Consider the following 22,658-nt stretch of genomic DNA (forward strand, 5'->3'; position numbering starts at 1 on the left):
AATAAAATGTGCAACACTTGGATTGGGAATATAAACCATAGCATTCTAATCTTCCAGCACCAAAGGACTATGTGCTATGTGTTCAGCCCCCCATACCAACTGACCCTAGTGACTTGCACGATAACCCCTACCAATGAGAAGTTTGGAGGCAAACAGGGACTAAATGTGCCACCTGATGGGTAAGATTTTTTTTCCTACTTCCTTAAAACAATTACCTTATATACAAACCTGTTTCTGAAAACCATTACAGTTCCAGACCATAACATCTCCTCAGAAAGGCTGTTTTTGAAATAATTGACAACCTTTTCTGTGAAGTATAGGCCTCTCTACCCCCCCCCCCGAAACAGGATTCCCACGCCTACTTTTTCCTTTTCGAATGCTAACCCCTTTCTTGTCTCTAGAGCTTCATGTACAGACCATACACTTTTTTAATGGGCATTTTCTGATTTCAGAATACAAAGTCGAAAAACACCCACAACACTGCATACAGACAAAACACCGACTGTATGAACAGAAAAAGTATCCTAATTTTTGCAGAACTATGCAGCTTAATATCCTACGAACATTTTTTGCTCCTTTCTCACAATGTTTGCCAGTCTTTGGGTCATCCAAATAGACTCATCTCTGGTACTTTCATCACATGTTCAAACTGTGCATTCATTTCCCCAGAGACAAAAGATACATAGGGAGTACACGGAACGAACTTTACAAGACTCATGGCAACAGAAGAACCTGGTATGTAAGGCTGGGGTAAAGGTATCCCCACAAAGCAAGCATAGAGCACAACCTAAAGCTGTTTGCTGAATTTCCTGTTTGCACTTATTTTTAAAATCGTTTTTTTCTCAAAACTTGCATTTTATCTGTCTTTGGCCTAGCACTCTTGTGTGGGGTCATTTACTGCACTGTTATAACTTGTTAATACTTGTGAACCTCTGCTATCTCTGAAAAAAAAAACAAAAAAAAATTTTGCTTCTGTGAGGCCATTTTTTGCTGTTCTTGAACTGTTTGTAAGTTTCTGTGAGGCCATTTTTTGCTTGGGCTAAAGGGAAGTCTCTTTGTTGATCAGTGGCAGTGAAAAACATTGAGCAGCCTGCCTGCCCCTGTGGGAGTGGTTACTAACTTGAAACTGTAGTTTTATTGGGCATTTTGGGTCAATTCCAAAACTCTGTCATCTTCCTCTCTTAAAACCCTGTTTTGCGCAGTTTTGTGCGTTTTTGTGCATAGCGCAACAGCGGGCAGCGCCGCCTAATTGGGTTTAAACTATTCCTGGCTCCACAAAGTCTGCTCTTCACTTTTTCCCTTAGAACTGCTCTATCTCTCAATTTAAACACCATATTCTCATTCTAAGGCCCTTCAGTGGTCCAATTAAGTAATCCTACAAGTTAGCACTATTAAACCATAAGCACTACTTACTCTTATACTCTCTGCGATTACCCTGTCTCCTATTAGTCCGTCTTAATTTCAGTTTCCCTATATTACTCTGGCATGTCCAAAGGTCAGTCAATGGTTTCCTCTCCAGTCCAGCTGGTGAATCTGGGAATTTTGAGGCAATGTTACAACTGTCTCATGTACACAGACAACCCTCTCCTCCTCCAAACAGGTTCAAATATATGTGAGAGATGCAACTATTTAGCCAAACTGGAGGCTGAGCTCTATCATCTCAAAACTGGTGTAACCAGTCAGGAGGAGAAGGTAACCTCACACAACACAATTCCAGTATCACATAGTCCCACCACATCAGCGAATCAAATACATAAATACACAAAAACATACTCGGAGGCTCTAAATAAAAATCTACCTAAGCGACAGAGACATCCAAAGCAGACATCCAAGCAAACGCTACCTCAAAACAAAACACGCACAATACACAGCCCACAAAGTCAGTGTGCCAAGCAGCCACAGCTCTTAAGGCTGAATAACACACCTGATACTCTTGTAATAGGTGACTCTATTGTCAGACACACTGACGTCCCGCTCACCAGGCTGAATAAAGAGTAAGTCACGGTGAGCTGCCTGTCGGGTGCTAGGATCCGCCTCATAACGCAAGCACTCAGGTCACTCCAAAGCAAATACAAATATGACTCGGGTCATTGTACATGCTGGTGTGAATGAACTGAGACGTACCTCCCTGGACTGCATGAAAAGAGACATAGAGGAGCTCTCTGATCATGCAGCCCAGGCTGGTATGACCCTGACCTTGAGCAGCATTTTACCCTCACCTAGAATGATGCCACAGTACAAAGACAAAATGATAGATTTTAACAATTGGCTAAAATTTTGGTGTCATTCAAAGGGGATCCAGTGTCTGTCAGCCTGGGATGACATGCTCGACAAGCCATGTTGCTTCGCTAGGGACGGCTTGCACCTGTCACCACTGGGCTTTCGGATATTGGCAAAAGCTCTTGCCACCCCCATAGTGCCTTTTTTAGGCAAGGCTCAAAAGTCAAACCCACCCCCATAGACAGCACAAGGAACAAGAAACCAAGGGTAATGCTGCTAAATGCCAGAAGTCTTAACCTCAAGATGCACGCACTCGAAGATCTCCTCAGTATGGAGAACATAGATATCTGTGCAGTGACAGAAACCTGGTTCAAGGCTCCAGAGAGCACACCAGCACTACCAGGCTATACCTCATATCATGCTTTTCGGCCCCAAAACCAGGACCGAACCACAAAAGGAGGGGGAGTTTCCATATTTCTCAAGGATATCCACACCTCCAGGTTAGTGGCATTGCACGAAGTATCGGAGACCATCCATGTGCAACTAACGGTGGGCAAGACTGCTTTTCAGTTTATAGCATCCTACAGACCACCCTCTCAAAGTCAGGAATCCCACTCGGCTTTCCTGAAAACATTGGAGAACATGAAGATCTCTCCGAACACCATTATATTGGGTGACTTCAACTACCCAAACATTGACTGGGAGCACTACTCAAGCCCCAGCACCTTAGCCCAAAGGTTCCTGGAAATTATAAACTCAAATGCTATGGAACAACTAGTCACCACTCCCACAAGAGGGGACAACATACTAGACCTTTTCATTACCAACATGGGGACTCTATGCTCCACACCAGAAGTATATCCCTCATTGGTAAGATCAGACCATAAATTAATTTAATTGGATGTCCACATCCCGACCCCACCCCCAGCCCAGAAAACCACAGTGAAAAAACTTCTCAAAAGCGAACTTCTCAAAACTGGCCAGTGGAAACTACGGCCCAAACTGCAGAATCCTATATAAACGACGGACATCTCTAGGAATGCATAGATCATGCTATCCCAAACAAAACCAAGACCCAATCAAAAGGCATCCAGTCTGGTGGACCTTACAACAGAATGAGGAAGCTACTACATGATAGAGAAAATCCCTAATAGGGAAGGCATCTCTGATCAGTACTAGCAAAAAATCGATCCTCATAAAATCCTCCAAGGCCAGCCAAATTGCACAGGACACCAAAGACAATCATAAGGCTTTTTCAGTTATGTTAGAAACCTGGGATGCAACTCCCAGACTTGTTCTGAGTTGATTCTAACGACAAAAATACACTGAACCCAAAGACATCGCCAATATCCTGGCAGACAGGTTCAGTGCAAACTTCTCCACCCCAAAAGAGCAAGTATCTATCCCAGCAGAGGGCTGCCCCCAAACATCTCAGATGCTCAGGTGAAGGCTGCCTCTCCAAAGCAAAACACTGCTTCCATGGGACCAGATGGCGTCCCAGGTTGCCCCTACATGAACCCAACTAATCCTCAAATAAAACAGCTATACAATCTCAGCCTCAGTACAGGATATGTACAGAATGGCGTGCAGCAACAGTGGTCCCACTCCACAAAGGTGGACCCTGGAAACTATTGCCCCATAAGCCTGACTAGCTTAGTCTGCAAGGCTATGGAGAGGATCATCATGGAGCTCATAAACAAAGACATTGGGGACCTACAGACACTAGATCCTACCCAGTTCGGCTTTGTCAAGGGCAGATCCTGCCTTTTGAACCTGGTTGACTTCTTCAAACAGTCACCAAAGCCATAGAGGGAAGGTAGTCCACACAGCCTATCTGGGCCTTGCAAAGGCATTTGACAAATACCCCACTGGCATCATAAATAAGCTATCCAGCTTAAATATAAACCCCTATGTCACAAGATGGGTGTAAACTGGCTCAAAGACAGAACCCACAGAGTGAGAGTTGCTGGAGCCATGTTAGACTCGAAACCAGTCACAAGTGGCATCCCACAGGGTTCTGTCCTGGGACCACTCTTGTGGAGACTATGGCTCACCAAGTTCGCAGACAACTGCAAACTGGGCCATAATCAACTCTCCAGCTGACACAAACATCCTTCAAAAAGGTCTCACAGAGACAGAATGGTGCTTAAAACCAGATTTATAACACATGTACCTATACACTTTCCTATTGACCATATGTACATATACAATACATAAATAACCATGAAAAAAGCTAAAACATCCAAAAAAAATAATCAACCTGATTTCAGTTGAATGTCATAAATGCATGCTTGTATATAACAAACACAAAAGAAGTGCTAAATTATGTCTAGTCACCTGAGTATTAGCCTTCTCCTCAGTTCCAAGACACATGTGCCAAGAGCATCGTTCAACCCTGGTGTCACATAGGCCCTGATGTCCGGTCAATCACCATGCATCTTTGAGGATTGCTTTAAGAGGTTTTTCAAATGAATCCCCTCCTGTAAACGGTCCAAATTTAATAAATTCTTTTGTCGGTTTGGAAATATTCAATGTTTCACCATCTGAGCGTAGTAATGAAGCATACCTATAATCGCCCTTGGGTTACGTTCACCTCCAACAGGTTCCCTTACAGTAGTACCCACCCCAACATCAAAATGGTCCGTAAAGGGACACAAGAATGTACTACTGCCACTGACTTTGAGGAGGAGTGTAGATTGTTATTGCAAATGTTCACAAACAGAGGATACCCTGTAGACATGTTGAGCAAGTTCAAAATAAAAGGACAAATGGCCATTTTAAACAGCAATCAGGGGATGAGAACTGATGATAGAAAGAATTGGAATATTTTCCAAATAGACAAAGAATTTATTAAATTTGGAAGTTTACAGGAGGATTAATTTGAAAAACCTCTTGGAACTGCCAACCCCAAAGATGATACATATTCAGGTATGCAAGCCTGCTCTTATTGCAGGTTTAAGCAAACAGGTAACAGATTTAACATCCTGGGATTTAATTGCAATTCCACTATGGTCGCCACCCTGCCAGTCTTGTACGGTTTTACATAAACTAAGGAAAAAGTATTTACCACATTAGGAAAGCCAAAAACATGTGGTAGAAAACCCTGGACATTCCTTCACATTCATGGTGATCGACCAAATTGAATTTGACATCAGGGGTGGAACATTAGGCTTAAAACTTGAGGTGAAGGAGCTGATTTGGCAGCTTACCTATGTGACACCAGGGTTGAACGAAGTATGCTCTTTGGCATGTGTCTTGAAACTGAGGAATTTAAAACGTTAACACAAGGCTAATACTCAGGTGACTAGACATATAATTTGGGGCACTCTTTGTGTTTGTTATATACACCCCCCCCCTTATACACAAGTACATGCATTTATGACATTCCACTGAAATGTATTTGATTAGTGACATGTAACAATTTTTATGTACACAATAACAAATATTGTTTTTTGGATGTTTTAGCTGGCTTTTTCATGTATATTTATGTATTCTTTGTATATGTACATATGAATTTGAGTAGTAAGTCAATAGGAAAGTGTATATACATTTTTTACACAATTGTTTATACAATTTTAGGTACATGTGTTATAGAAATGAGAATTGTATCAGGTGACATGGTGTCATGTCAGGTGACTGAACATGTGACTATGAATCTGGTTTTAAATATGGCTACCGTTCTTTTAACTAGTGTCTGATGAAGTTGAGTGTAAGAATACTTGACGAAAGCGCTAACCATAAAAGTTTAAAGAACTACTGTTGCCTGCCTATTTTTTTACTGTTTTTCAGTAGTTTGTTTGCAGTTTGACTACCATAGTACAGCAAGGACAACTGCTCAAAAGCTACCAAAACATGCACACCAACAGCATTAAAAGTAAACAAGGGCACTGTTGACAAACTTTGCTCGTGGTGTACTCAGATTGCAAAAATATCTGTTCTTCATACTGCTTGGAGAACCACATTAACTTTGACAGCAAGCAATTAGCACAAAACCATGATGGAACATCAACTCCCACTTTGCACAACGGGTCGGGGTGGCTAGCCCTGACAGGGACACTCTCATCTTAAGCATATACACACAACTGTGGCTAATTTAGAGTGTCCTGTCCCTTTAATGCATACCTTTAAAAAGTGTGCCAGCTTGCACTGCATGTGAATTGTTTTTATAGCAAAAAAAAAAAAATTCTCTTGTTTTCCTGCCTTACTGAACTAGAGTAGTCCAGTTTCAGAGTTGCTGATCCCTGGGCTTTGTTTTTAGTTCCTGTTACTGATCCATTGCCTTATTAGGAAGGAGGGAAGTTTCTTTGCTTACCAGTGGGAGTGGGAAGCACTGAGCGGCCTTTTTGTCCGATTTGGTGAAGTTTCAGCCAGAAACTAGTAGTCCATTGGTCGTTTTGGGCCAGTTCCTAGCTCCTTTCAGCCCCTGCTATAAAACACGCTAAACATGCTTTTCCAGCTTGTACCAACTCAGCACAGATCCTCGTGGTGGCCTGCAGAGTGATCCAAGCAGCAGAGAGCTAAAAGAGTGACTTTCTACCAGATATAAGTATTTTTGTGGCTTTCCCACTGTTATTAAGCTAGCGACTGCATTTCGCCTGTTTTACTGCTACTTTAAGTGATTTCTGCATTTTACACTGTTTATTGCACTTTAAGTTACTAATTGTTGCAAATTGTTTCTGTAGGCTACACACTAAAGTGCTAGCCGATTTACAGCATTTATAGCATTTACTGTCTGTTTTTTCCTTGTCTCTGTAATAAAACAAAAAATCTCTTGTTTTCCGCCTTACTGAACTAGAGTAGTCCAGTTTCAGAGTTGCTGATCCCTGGGCTTTGTTTTAGTTCCTGTTACTGATCCATTGCCTTATTAGAGAGGAGGGAAGTTTCTTTGCTTACCAGTGGGAGTGGGAAGCACTGAGCAGCCTTTCTGTCCGATTTGGTGAAGTTTCAGCCGGAAACTAGTAGTCCATTGGTCGCTTTGGGCCAATTCCTAGCTCCTTTCAGCCCCTGCTATAAAACACGCTAAACACACGTTTTTCCAGCTTGTACCAACTCAGCACAGATCCTCGTGGTGGCCTGCAGAGTGATCCAAGCAGCAGAGAGCTAAAAGAGTGACTTTCTACCAGATATAAGTATTTTGTGGCTTTCCCACTGTTATTAAGCTAGCGACTGCATTTCGCCTGTTTTACTGCTACTTTAAGTGATTTCTGCATTTTACACTGTTTATTGCACTTTAAGTTACTAATTGTTGCAAATTGTTTCTGTAGGCTACACACTAAAGTGCGCTAGCCGATTTACAGCAATTACTGTCTGTTTTTTCCTTGTCTCTGTAATAAAACAAAAAATCTCTTGTTTTCCGCCTTACTGAACTAGAGTAGTCCAGTTTCAGAGTTGCTGATCCCTGGGCTTTGTTTTAGTTCCTGTTACTGATCCATTGCCTTATTAGGAAGGAGGGAAGTTTCTTTGCTTACCAGTGGGAGTGGGAAGCACTGAGCGGCCTTTTGTCTGATTTGGTGAAGTTTCAGCCAGAAACTAGTAGTCCATTGGTCGCTTTGGGCCAATTCCTAGCTCCCTTCAGCCCCCTGTTATAAAACACGCTAAACGCCAAGCGATTTAGCTGAGTTACCACTGTTGCACACAAGAGCAGCGGCGGTTAAACAAGGTTAAACTATTTGGGCCATCTAAATTCCACTCTTCCAATTTTCCCTTAAAACTACCTTCCTCGAGCTGTACTGCTGATCTAACCAGCATATCCTATAACTGAAAAGTTCATCTCTACTTGATTCCCAAGTAGACTATTCTCTATCTGTAAAGCCTAGCACTTACTCCTACAGTACTTGCACCTTGATAAAGCACTCTTATTATAGATAGTACCCCACCAGCCTAAAACCCACTTCCCCCGGAGTCCTTTGAAAGTCTCTTTATCTACTACTTCTAGTATGTCGAGGATCAGTTGCTAGTGTCCTCTCCAGCTCAACTGGTGAACCTGGGAATATTGAGGCAATGTTACAACTGCCTCATGTACACAGACAATCCTCTCCTTCTCCCACAAAACACAAATACATGCGAGATGCAACTATACGGCCAAACTGGAGGCTGAGCTCTCTCAACATAGGACTGGCAAGACCAGACAGGAGGAGAAGGTAACCACACACAATACATACCCAGTCACACATGGTACCATCACAACTTCAAATCATACACATACTCACACAAAGACATACTCGGAGGCTCTGATCAAAAATTTACCAAAACAGCAGAGGCCACCAAAGCAGACACCCAAACAACTACCACCTCACGACCCAACACATGCAACACATAGACCACACAGTCAGAGTGTCAAACAGTCACAGCCCTTAAGGCCAAACAAAATGCCAGACACACTTGTCATTGGTGATTCCATAGTCAGACACACTGACGTCCCGCCACCAGACTGAGTAAAGAGAAGGTCACAGTAAGCTGCCTGTCAGGCGCTAGAATCCGCCACATAACGCAAGCACTCAGGTCTCTCAACAGCAGGTACAAGTACGACTCAGTCATTGTCCACGCTGGTGTCAACGACCTGAGACGTACCTCCTTGGATTACATGAAAAGGGACATCGAGGAGCTCTCTGATTATGTAGCCCAGGCAGGTATGACCCTGACCTTGAGCAGTATCCTACCTTCACCTAGAATGATGCCACAATACAGTGATAAGATGATCAGCTTTAATAATTGGCTTAAATTCTGGTGTCATTCAAAGGGGATCCAATGTCTGTCTGCCTGGGATGACATGCTGGACAAGCCACGCTGCTTCAAGGGACGGCTTGCACCTGTCACCCTGGGCTTCGGATATTGGCAAAGGCTCTTGCCACCCCATAGTGCCTTTTTAGGCAAGGCTCAAATTCTAAACCTACCACCCTAGAACACCAAAAGGAAAAAACTAAGGGTAATGCTGCTCAGTGCCAGAAGTCTCAATCTCAAGATGCACGCACTCGAGGCCCTTCTCAATATGGAGAACATCGATGTCTGTGCTGTGACAGAAACCTGGTTCAAGGCTCCTGAGAGCACCCCAGCACTAACAGGTTTCACCTCATATCATGCGTTCCGCCCCAAAATCCGGACAACACCAAGAAAGGAGGGGTGGTGTCCATATTCATAAAGGACACCCACACCTCAAGGTTGGTGGCAACGCATGATGCATCGGAGACCATCCAGGTGCAATTAACCATAGGCAAGACTGCTCTGCAATTTGTAGCATGTTACAGGCCACCCTCTCAAACTCAGGAACCTCACATGGCCTTCCTGAAAACATTGGAGGGGATAAATGTATCTCCAAACACCATCATACTAGGTGACTTTAACTACCCTAATATAGACTGGGAACACTACTCAAGCCCGAACACTCTAACCCAAAGATTCCTGGAGTTCATAAACTCAAATGCCATGGAACAACTAGTCACCATCCCCACAAGAGGAGAAAACATACTTGATCTCATCATCACGAACATGGGATCAAAATGTTCAACACCGGAAGTATACCCCTCACTGGTGAGATCAGATCATAAACTAATCTCGCTGGAGGTCCTCATCCCGCCCCCACCTGAAACTAAAAAGACCACAGTGAAAAACTTCTCAAAAGCCGATTTCACACTTTTAAAAACTAGTGTGGTCTCCTTTAAGGCCCCTGAGCCAGTGGTAAACATTAGTCAAACCGCTGAATCACTTACAAATGCCTTCTACCAGCACCTACAGGACTGCATGGATCAGGCAATCCCAAACAAAACTAAGACTCTCTGTACCAAAGGCAAGCGTCCAGTCTGGTGGACCCCAGCCATAAACAAGCTCTACAACAAAAGGAGGAAGCTACTACAAGATAGAGCAAAATCCTTGAAAGGTAAGACACCTTTGATCATTATAAGTAAAAACTAAGAGCTCTCATAAAATCATCCAAGGCAAATTTTGAGAGAAAAATCGCCAAGGACTCTAAAGAGAATCATAAGGCCTTCTTTAGCTATGTTAGAAACCTAGGAGGAAACTCCCAGATATGCTCAGAATTAGTTCAAAATGATGTGAAAATTACTGAACCTACACACATTGCCAACATACTGCTTGACACGTTCGGTGAAAACTTCTCCCCTCCCCAAAAGGAGACATATCTATTCCAGGCGCTTGTAGCCCCCCAAACATGTCCAATGCCCAGGTGAGAACTGCCCTCACTAAGGGAAAACACAGCATCCATGGGACCGGATGGTGTCCCCGGCTGTGTGCTTCATGAACTCAATGAGGAATTAAACCCACAGTTAGGACAGCTGTTTAATCTTAGCCTCACCTCAGGATACGCACTCCAAGGAGTGGCGCACGGCGACTGTGGTCCCACTTCATAAGGGCGGTGCCTCCACAGACCCTGGAAATTACCGCCCCATTAGCTTGACAAGCCTTATCTGCAAAGCCATGGAGAGGATCATAATGGAACTCATAAATAAAGACATAGGGAACTTGCAGACTTTGGATCCAACTCAGTTTGGCTTTGTCAAAGGCAGATCCTGCCTCTTAAACTTGGTTGACTTTTTCGAGACAGTCACCAAGGCCATTGATGAGGGAAAGGCAGTCCATACAGCCTACCTCGACCTGGCAAAGGCCTTCGACACAATACCCCACTCAGGTATCATCGAAAACTCATCAGCTTGAATGTAAACCCATACATCACAAGATGGGTTGCAAACTGGCTAAGTGACAGAACCCACAGGGTCAGAGTTGCTGGAGCCATGTCAGACTCAAAGCCTGTCACAAGTGGTGTCCCACAGGGCTCAGTCCTGGGTCCACTCTTGTTCGGCATCTACTTTTCTGAAGTACAAGCAAACACAGGAGGGTTATGGCTGACAAAGTTTGCAGATGACTGCAAACTGGGCGCCATAGTCGAAAACACATCTGACACAGATATCCTCCAGAAGGGCCTCACAGAAATGGATAACTGGTGCCAGAGCCATGGCCTGAAGTTAAACGCTAAAAAATGCATAGTCATACCCTTTGGGAAAAACAAGGCTACCCCTAGCTACCATATAGGTGGCAATCCACTGAGCACAGAAAAGTCATCAGAGATCTGGGGACCCAGGTTGACAGTAGCCTTTCGTTTGACATTCATGTTGCTAAAGTAGTTAGGAAAACCTTCTATATCACCCACCTGATCATGAAGGGATTCACATCTAGATCAAGGGAGGTCATCGTCCCCTGTACTCATCACTTATTAGACCTATGATTGAGTACAATGCCTCGCTCGAATGTATCTGACCAGACACCTGCTGCAGCTTGAAAGGCCCCAAAAGTTCCTCACCAAAAGGATAAAGGGTCTCAAAAATATGTCTTATGCTGCCCGACTGAAAGAACTCCAGCTCTATTCAGTCTCATACCGCTTGCTCAGAGGTGACCTGTGCCTGACATATAAGGCCATGTCAAACCCAGATTTGATGAATATGCTTCACCTCAAAAATCTAGATCCCTCAGAACCACAAGGGCGGAGACTTAAACCTTGACACGGTTATAAATAGAACGTGCTGGAGGGACAGATTCATCACCCAGAGACTCCCTATGCTGTGGAACAAAATCCCGGTACATGTGAGGCAGAGCACCTCTCTGGTCTTGTTCAAGAGGAATCTTGACCAATGGATGGGAGATTGCAGATATACCCCAGGGATTACTTCAGCGTCACTGCTTGACAGAGGCACAGCAAAATGATAGGCATAGTTTTTATTCAAACTAAAGGGGTGGCGAAAGCCACATAACTATGGGCTAGGCTTATAAATGCCCTTGGGCAGATAGCCTAGTATGAACCTATGAACCTATGAAACCAGAGCATCAGAACAAAACCCACATGAACACAAAGAGGAGGAGGATGTATAGACTTCACACAGAAGGCACCCCAGCCAGGAATATAACTGCAGAAAGACGCACCCCATCCAGGAATCTAACTGCAGAACGACTTATTGTGCGTCAACAACACTACTTGATGCACCTCTGTGCCGCAAAATGTCATTAAGCTGTGAATAAAAATGTGCGCAAATGAAAGTCAAAGCCTGCATTTCAAGCATTCACTCATTACGGCCATTAAGCAGCAGTACTGACGTAAAGCTATCTTCCTCACTACAAAAAAAGTAAGAAACTCAAAATAAACCAAAAGTGCACAAAAAGTGAAATGTACACTTGCTAACATTACAGTTTACAGAAGGAAGCCTTCCTGAAGGAATTTAATTTGAATGCTAAAAAACTTTCACCCATATGGGGGAAAAAAACCTTCATTGTACCTTTACATAAAGGTAGTTGCCCCATGGCTGTCAACAGAATCAGGAACAAATCCAGACATAATCAGGGATACTTTTAAAAATATTAATACTATTAACTTGAGACATTATCAGAACAACAGAATGTGAATTAATATGCACTTTCCAAATAAAAGAAGTCTATAACACTTAGTAAATAATGACAATAATTAAGTGTAATTCGCTACCTTTTCTGCAAGTCACCAGTTTTAGGAGATTATGAGGGACAGAGCTAAAATGCGAGACACAAACAGTTGAAAGATATGGGTACCTCCACTGAGGTTTCTAATTACAGACCCATAGCCATTTCATCTCCTTTATCCAAACTACATCCAATCATTAGTATGTCACTGCACCTCAGAAAATAACAGCATCACCAACTCAACATGGTTTTTCACCCCATCACAGCACCACCAATGCTCTCTTGAAGTTTACACCATCCATTAACCAAAACAGAAACATACTTTATTAATTCACAAACAATTCTTCTTTTGTCTACACTCACCAGCTCTTTCATGAACTGAGAGCTACTTATCCCAGTAGACAACAGTCAAATGGCAAAAAGATAACCCCCCTTTTCTCCCCAGACTTACAGACATTCTTTAGGGATTCAACTGTTGGACCTCTCATATTGATCATGCTTGGAGGAACTACTACACGTTAACCATGAATATCTCACATCAACTATGACATGGGTATCAGAATCACAACATCCCCTTAACCATAATAAATCCAAGCTTATCTCAAAACACTACTTTACCAAGAACTCTCTCTTTTATACTAACTTTTACTAGTAACACTAAGATTAACCAGGTATGCCAAAGTTAAAATTAGACCATCTCATAAAACACCCCAAAAAAAAAAAAACAAACACACACACATGGTTTACCCTTCACATGTTCGAAGTGCACATCTGTGACGGCAGACGTGCAAAGGACGTTCAAAAAAAGTCTGTTTTGACAAACCACATATGTTCAAAATTACACAAGCGAATGCCAGTGTGCATTCACTCGTAATTTGTTGTTTTGAGTGCAGATCGCACTACAGTGGAGGGTCAGAACATGTACCCCTTCCCCGACTGTAGTGCGATCTCGGAGTTAGTACATACTCAATCCCATTAATACTCTGGCAGACTGTTAATGTTAAAGCCTTCAAAACTCAACTGAAATAAAACACACACACTTTTTAATGGATACCCGGCTACATCCCAGATAAACACCAGGTTAATGCTAACCCCATTTACTAACCCCCCTTTTCTCTCCTCCACAGAAAATGATAAAATACCATGTGCAGATTAAAAATATTTCTGTATTCTTTTGCATTACTCCATGGCCACACTCTTTGTCCTCTTCATCCAATGTATTATCTTATGTAGCCAAAATTATTCATGTTGTATAACTACAGATATTTGTCTTTGCTTTTATGTACGTTATATTTTATGCATTTTAAGTACTTACTTTCAATGGTCCTTCTTCTCTACCCCCCCCCCCGAAAAAGGGCTATCTTTGATGTCCAGTGGGGTCTATCCCAGTCAACACACACACACACACACACACACACACACACACACACACACACACAAGGCATACCTCTCAAAACGGTCTGATGCAGAACCTCACAAGTATACCAGAGGTGGGAAAGGAGATGCGAATTTGGCCCAGCCCAAAGTAGAGTGTACACACTAACATTAGCATCACTGATAAGACACAAACTACAACATGAAGGACAGCGAGACAGACACAAAACAGAAAGAATGAAATCCAAACCACCCACTGTTAACTTGCCTTTACTAAATTATTGCTCCTGGTGGTTATAATACTCAATAGGTTCAGTCAAAAATATAAATACCCCCAGCCTCATTGTGCCAGCGCAGATGTCAAAACCAAGCCATTCGTTTTCTAAATTAAAGAATTAAGGCTAGCTTAGGCAAAAGCATACCACACTGCACCAAGTTGGAATATGACCAACTCCCTCAACTAAATTTGCTCATACATTACTATATTTTTCTGACTGTCCATCTTTCGCCCATGTTCATGCTTGGAGGTGAACATGACTAAAGACATTGATTGTCAGTTAGCATCCCAAAGAAACTTTGGAATGACTGCTATTTTTCTGTTCTGGTTGTCAGTATAATTTAAGATCACCATCTCCTCTCAGCTTTGACACATCCCTCAAAAAAAAAAAAAAAAAAAAAAAAAAAAAATTCTAAACTATGTATTTTCGATTGCTAATGTATTTAGCAAGCCTTAACCTAGATATGATCTCCTGGCCAAGTGGACCTACACTGTTCAGCTGTATGCAGTGAGGTACACTGCTATTATGGCCCAAGAGTTGCACATGACACAGAATCAGCTATGTTAATAATATAGCGGGGAGAAGTTCGGCATAAATGTTCAGTCAGTTTAATAATGCAGGTCACCTCTAGCCAAGACAAGAAGAGTATAGTGAGCAAAAATGAGAAAGACCACCGGTTATCATAAAATAAGCACCAGCTAAACAAGAAGAGCAAAGGTCAATATAAGGGCAGTTGCTAAAGAGAGAATTCTTAAAGTAATATTGAAAATAACAGCTATTACTGGCCGCAACTGCACTCTCAAAGTTTTTGAGGGCTATGCAGAAATCCTTTAGGCATTAAAAAAAGCAAGACTGTTTAAACAGATGCTATGTTCATGGAAATTCTCTTTACAAAGCCATGGGTGCTAATTATGTATAACTTTGTTTTATGCCTTCTACAGTAATCATCCATTCTCATCTTGAAGATTAATTAGTTTCATGCCTGTACTGGAACCAGACTGCCAGGTAAGCACTAGCTCCTGGTTATGAAAAATGTAAAAATCTCCCAAAGTACAGTAACTTGTCTACTGTATTTCACATCTTACATGCTGCATGCAGTTGTACAAGTTATAGTGAAGAAAGCAGACCCCCCCCCTATGATTGGGATGGGGTACTGCAGCAACTTAACCTGGAATGGACAAATGCACATTAGAACTTCCTTCTTATGACCCTTACAACACTCAGTCATGGCACCACCACATGAAAATGTATGACTATCACACAATGCAGGTCACATTATGCACATACAATTGCAATCTGCTAGACAATTTTAACACCTTGGTTTAAATTTTCTCTATGATAATCACAGAGTGGAACTGTTAACATAAACGGTCAAGGGGTGCCCTCCCTGCAAAACCGTGGCTCCCTGGACTTCCAACTCACAGCAAGGTGTGGTGTTCACACTTTGGGAGGCAGGTGATGTTGCACTGCGCCACATCACACACACCCAACCACAGCCAAAATTACTGTACTTGTGTAACTGTAAGCTGTTCTGGCACTGTGTACTCCACTCCACAATCACACCAGCTCTTACAGAGACAGTGGTACTGATAAGCGGATATACATGGAATGATGTCAGAACCAAAAGAATGAGTCATTCTTTTCAAATCCCATCAGATAATGTCCATTCATGGCTTCCTATTAGCTTTTACTGAAAGTGAAACCAAACATTCAAAACAAATCAGTGGAGCTATCCAATGTGACCATGTAAATAAATAACAGAATGTATACACAATGTACATGCATATTATATTATATAACGAAATGTTAAAGTGGTCTACTACCTTTTTATAGTTAGCCAGTGAAACCAAAAAGTCAGCACTTCAAGGTTTACAATTACTATCACTAAAGAAACTGCACCACTGATAGCACTACTTCTTCCAACTAGTTTCATTTTCTTAAGCAAAGGATTAAATAAAATACAAATATTTACTCATAGTGGTTTACTCTACATAATCAGCCAGATTTCTGCCTATATGACATTGTACTTTGCTTAAACAAAACTACTGTAAAAAAAAAAAAAAAAAAAAAAAAACCATTAGACCTGGTTCCAGCAGAAATTTCACGCAGTCGACCTTCATAAAACCTGCTTCAACATACAGTATTTGACAACACAGAAAATCTGTGTGAAAACACAGTTCACTTAAAAAGCAAAACTGACAACAGGCACACACACACACAAAATGCTGTGCATATACAACCAGAGTTATCAGATTGTAAGAATACGCACAGCCATACCCGCACTTCCTAATCTTTAGTAGTCATAATGTATACAAAAATATACTACAGTCACCGCTGCATAACACGTGGCTAAGAAGTAGGTTACTTGGTTTTGCATGCATCTCTTGTACCTTATTGTGAAACTCACGTGACAATGTCCTGGCTAAGACGTGGAGTGACAGAATTTACCCCATTCCATTACTTTGGCCTCTTGAAAAATGAATTAATACCAATTATTTACTTCACTTTGTTAACCAGACAGATATACTGGTCCAACAGATGCTTTTCAGGGAAAGGCAAACAATTCACAGAAATATCAATAGTAGCATTTATTAGGGACACAATTAGAAAACAGAATTTTTCGTAGACTATCTAAATCTGAATAAATGAAATGCAATAATGTAGCTCCTATGAGTGGATTCTTGTGAATTAGAATTATCAGTGGCTGTTACTCCTATCAGATCCAGTATGCATGTACATGGGAATAAGCATCAAACCAGAACACTACAGTGTTACCCCCCAGCTTATGCCACCAAAAGTACACTACATTATGCAAATGAAACACAAAATTAGCCAACAGCGGGGTCCAGCCATCTGTAGATCTAGGAAGTGCTGTACAGGAGGGGTTAAGAAGGCAGCAGTACCCTTATACACAAAGCAAAGAGTCACTTGTTACTAACAGACTGTACTGCATGCAAAAGGGTGAGTAAAGGTACCTTAAATTCACACTTAAACTGGTTTCTGCATGGTTGTGAGCTATGAATGCTATTTTAAGAAGGCCAGTAGCACACATTACATGTGATGATCTTTTAATGATAGGCCTGTACTGCCCCGGTGGAGTGTCAGCATCTTGTAACATTAATTCTACCTGGGAAAAGGCCAAACGCTGCTACACAATGGAACTACAGCCAAGGACCCAGGAGATTACCAAGGCTTGTGTGCATGCATGCTACCAGGTGCATTGCTAAAGTAAGCATTTGTACTGGGTATACCAGAGCAGAAACTGCAGCATACTTTCATTTCAGAAGATATGTTCCGAGCATGCAAAAGAGACAAAAAAAAATCTCAACTCCTGTTGGATGACAAATCCTGTTACTTCACACACCTTTCAATATCACAATGACACCACATTCACGAGAGTACAAATTACCAAGAAAAGACAAGAAAAAGTAAACCAACAGCATTTCAGTGTGGAGGAAACAGTAGTCCTGTGGACAGCATAAGAGAATGGAAAATAATGCACCATCAGGTGGACATGTAATCACAAGTGCAAAAGACAAGTCCACACCTTGGTGAGTGACTACAGCACAGAATGACCAGAAGTGCCAAGAAGCTAACCAAACAGTACAGGCGTTTTGTCTTATCAACTGTTACAGGTGGGAGTGGAGTGTGTGCATAACAATCACCAAAGTAGAAATCTATGGATAACCTGCAGTCTTGTCTTTGAATTTTGACCAACTGGAAACACTACACTTCTTGGAAAAACTTTGGCAATGCACAGGGAGACACCCTTGTCTCATAAAAACAATGAAAGCAGACAAGGAGATATAACACAGATCAGATCACCTGTGTGCAAGTCACTTAACACGACTGATAATCCTGGGTCACTCACACAAAACTTGTATACTGATTTCAATATCCATAAACCACCATCATGAGGCGTGCCTTAAATAAACTTTTGCAGACTATCAAGTTCACATTTTTATGATGATAAAATTTGCTCTGTGTGCACATACATAAATATGTAATCAAACTGCCAAGATGTGTGTACGAGAGCAAGATAGGAGTTACATTATACACCTACACGCCCGTATAATGCAATGAAAATGTGTGTAATCGGAATACACTGTGTAAAATAAATCGAAAATATAACATCCAGCAGGTAACACTTCAAAATGTTTTAAACTTCTTTTGCTGCATATAAGGCTGGGATTTGTCTAGTTAGTGCTGTCAATAATGCCTGTAGTGGCAGTCAAGTCAGTTACATATGCCTACACCTGCACATAAGATCAGGGGAGCCACACTAATCTAAACAAATCCTTCAAGGCTCCAAGACGCTAGGAGATGAAGGGGAAAATACTGGGAGGTGGGACCCAAACAGACTAAATGCATAAGCAAGCAGACAGATGAACACTGAAAGGGCAAGATCAGGACACAAAGTAACGGTTGGAGTTTTATGACATTCTGACAGCAAGCAAAGAGCAAAAAGACTGCAGTAACAATTGAAAGAAATTATAATTGAGTCTGGGGAAAGGAAAATGGTGCTGAATGCTTTGGACCTAGCAGCTGCTAGTGAGGGGACATTTGTCACACACAAAAGTGTCTGATTACAGTCTAAGATGAAGTCAGCTTTAAACTCAAGGTTTTAAGGCACACAATATAAAATTTACTTTACACATTCGGAGTGGGTGGAGAAGCAGCCACACAAGTTCTCAAGTCCTTCCCGAGTCACTCTTGAACAGACTAATTACCATATGAATCTGAAAGGGGAGATGCGTCTCCAATTCACATTCCAACAGCTGGAGAAACTTCAAGTTTTAAACAAAACCGATCTTAGAGTAATTAAATTTAATTTTGCTGTAGACTCCTATAGTACATTTCTGTGCTTACTATGAGACGGATCGGTATTTCATTTGGAAATAATCTCGTCCAAACCTTAAACAAACAAGGTTTTGAGGCAAAGACAGCATGGAGAACATCCCATCCCCCAACTCTTTTGTTATCCCACTCAAAGTTTCAATACTGCTTACCTGAAGGACTGACAAACTTGTCTGCCCAGAAAGACAGAGTTTTTCTTGTTCTGATGGGTATGCATTGAAACGATGTTCATAAAGCCAGTCTCTGAGAATCTTGACTGCCTCTTTGGGAAGATTTCCCCTTCTCTTCCTCTTGCCCGAGCTGGTGAGATCCAGATGAAAACTGCAGTCGTCTTCGCCTGGATCACTGTCAGACATCATTGCAAAGTCAGCAGCTGTGTCCTGATTAAAGGCTGCAACAAGAAAAAATGTGTTTAAATTATTTGTAGACAAAGTGCTTTTTGTAAATATATGTCCCGCAGCTATCCCTCTAACACCCATCTGCATTCACAATAATGAAAAGGGAAAAAAACGCAAGGAAAAATGGACCTGTCTTGTCAATCCCAGCAATTCAAAAACAACGGTCAATCGGGGGCCTCCCGTTGCTCTTTTACAGGATCAAACTACGTTAAAGACGCCGCAAGTTCGATCCATTGCAGAGGGAACACGAAGGTATCCATGCAATAGAACATAAATATGCAGGCTGTAACGACCCCCCAACATTCTGCATCGTGTAAAATAAAGACCCCCCCCCCGACCATGTACAAGGCATGAGCCTTGCAGCGCCTACCCGTGTTGAGAATGACAAGCCACAAAGACAGTTAACAGCCTAACAGTTCAAACCTAAACCCAGATCGAAGTTTCACTAAAATAGTTATTTAAAAACAGCCAGTAATGTTGCGAGCAATACACTCGAAAAATAAATAGTTTCGCATTGTGGATACCAAATTGACAATAAAAAGAGGAACAGTTTAAAACTCCAGCCTCACATGTCAAACCACAATCACACTACAACCCACCTTTTACCTTCCACTGTACTAAGTGCACTGTGCACATAATTCATAACGCAGAGCCCTACACGTGCAGACAGCCACATAAACAATAGACCAGCAACTAACACTCAGCTCTAATCATCTGGCAATGTTAAAGTTCGCACTTTCTCCTAAAAAAGTTTACAAAACAGTAACAACTCTTCCGAGCTTTTCTGTTTACCTAAAAAGTTCTGCAAGAATTCTGGATCGTAGGCCATGTGCTATGATGTAAGCAGACGAGTCACCTGCCCCCCAAGTTCGGAAGAAACTTTTACCCCTGGCCTGGCGCTGCCTCCAACACTGACAGATGCCCAAACAGGCTCGCCTTTGTTCCAAAAGGCAACAGGAACTTGCGCGGGTTTCCCCGACGCGTAGCAACCCCCAGCTGTCACTTCAGTAAAACTTCAGCAGGAACTCGTTACAAGAACTTGAAACAAACAAGTACACCAACAAAGAACACCAACTTCCCCAGAGCAAATATCGAACACAAATCTTAAACTAGGGCCAACTATCCTCCAATTACGCAGATCCCAGATGACTTGCCTGGGTCTCGCTTTTTTGACAATAAACTGGAGCATAAGCCCCTTCCCAAACAAAAGCAGCCCCTCCCCCTCCTCTTGCATACTTGAATGCTCTGATGGCATGCATTCTTCTCCAGGCGCATGGAGACTACAGCTACTTGCTTCCAGTATTAAAAAAAAAAAAAAAAAAAAAAAACAGATGTTAAGTTCTCAAACTCCATGGCCTAATGCACACATCAGTTCTGTTACTGAACCAACGATGAAACTTTACTGCCAACACAGGTACGTTTTTTTCTCTGCCCTCATTAAAAGTAACGGTAAAAACTTAACTTTTAATTGCAAAGCAACAGAAACACGTGCACTTGCCTCGTTCAACAGCTCCGATTGTCTGGGCTTCTTCCTCGTAGTGTCCGGATTATGTCTCTACCTAAACCTCTAAAATGAGTAACAAAACTCAAGTCAGAATTTCTATCCCGTAAAATCCAGATAGTTTTACAGACCAAGCGCAATCATTTAGACAAAGGCCTTGCCAACGAGATTTCTTTTGGCAAGTTTGAATGTCTATTACCTGACTCTGACAGCTCAGCCTGGAAACCACCTCTAGGTGACGTCAGATCCAATCATTACAGAACCAAGACAGCTCGCGGGCTGCTCTCGAGATGTGCTAGCCGCGCAGCTTGTAGGAGTTCAATGCTGCAAGGAGTGACAGCTTCCCAGACTTTAAACGAGAATGAATTCGTGTTACTTGCATTGATTTATGTTGATCATGTACACTGTTTTGTCTCTAGTAGGGTTGCATTTATAAATAAGATATGGTGTTGAGGTGATTTCCTATCCCTTAATGAATGACATCTCTTCAAGCAAAGATCCCGTTCAGTCAGCCCCCCCCCCCCCCGATAATGCAGCAAAAATGATTAGTAAGAATGTAAGATGTAACTGTGACGCTGCTTGACCGGAGTGACAAATGGATAAAATGTATAAGTAAACAACAATATTAACAGGACTCAAGTGCTTCTCTGCCTCATCGGGCCAAGGAGAAATTAATTATTTCTTAGGGTGCTGGCATTTGTTTTGTAAGTGACGTCCAAAGCAATATGAAGAACATCTGAAATTTATCAGGCGAGTGACATTTAAGATAAAGGTGGTGCTTTTAACACTATGGAAAACAGCTGTTTAAGAGACAACTGCAGCCAGATGAAATCACACTATTGTGTTTACGTTTAACATGACATTTTGTGACAGTGCTAACTGCTTCCTGCACGTTTTCTAGTACTTGGAAACACCCAGCAGCTTCCAACACGTTTGACGCAGTGGCAGGAGAGAAAAATGGCATCCAGAGCTTGATGTTAGTATCACACACGTTTACTAACAGCTCCTTAATGCTTTCATTAGAATTTAAAAAGTACTGTCAAAATAATGTATGTCAAAATGCTGCCGATGATTTCCCAAAGGTATGCAAGCAATGGAGCCCGCAGGATTTTTTTTGTAGGGGGTGGGGGTGCAAACCCAGAGCCCGCCCCCACGCAGCCATTCAAGTGTCCCATTACTTGGCTATTTCTCTCCAGTTGCCCTAAAAACTGTTCAAAACTCTTGGTGTGTATACTGTTTTATGCTTTGCTTCTACAATGATTACAGGTATTTGGATTTAATTTACAACTTTTACTTGAAATTTTATAGCACAAACACTTATAGACATTTGCTAAATAAAGCAACAGTGTTACAATGAAAACAGACTTAGCATTAATGCACTCTACCTTTGAAACTCACATTCACTGAAACAACATTGAAACTCACATGCGAAGAAAATCCATCTGGCCAATGGCAGGTTAAGTTTACTTTTGGGCTGTTTTCAAACCATAGGCCCCATGCACACATTTTTCGGGCCATACAAATGTTCTTTGATTCACATTACTGATTGTATTAATTATAATATGTACATTGAATTATATCCCTTATATAATACAG

The 22,658-nt window shown here is 41.9% G+C and overlaps 1 protein-coding gene across 1 annotated transcript in view; it reads right to left on the reverse strand.

The window, feature by feature from the left end:
* Positions 1–20,776, reverse strand: part of TGIF2 (TGFB induced factor homeobox 2) — a 54,852-nt gene extending 34,076 nt beyond the window's left edge. Inside the window, exons 1-2 of the mRNA XM_044090115.1 lie at positions 20,354–20,776; positions 19,316–19,554 (exon numbers count right to left, since the gene is read on the reverse strand). Of these exons, the coding sequence (XP_043946050.1) occupies positions 19,316–19,554; positions 20,354–20,390 (276 nt within the window). The 5' untranslated portion in view covers positions 20,391–20,776. The remainder of the gene's footprint in view (positions 1–19,315; positions 19,555–20,353) is intronic.
* Between the last annotated feature and the right edge of the window lie 1,882 nt (positions 20,777–22,658).

Source organism: Protopterus annectens, chromosome 12.part0 (assembly GCF_019279795.1).
Source record: "Protopterus annectens isolate FY-2018-M chromosome 12.part0, PAN1.0, whole genome shotgun sequence".
Lineage (NCBI taxonomy): Eukaryota > Metazoa > Chordata > Ceratodontiformes > Protopteridae > Protopterus > Protopterus annectens.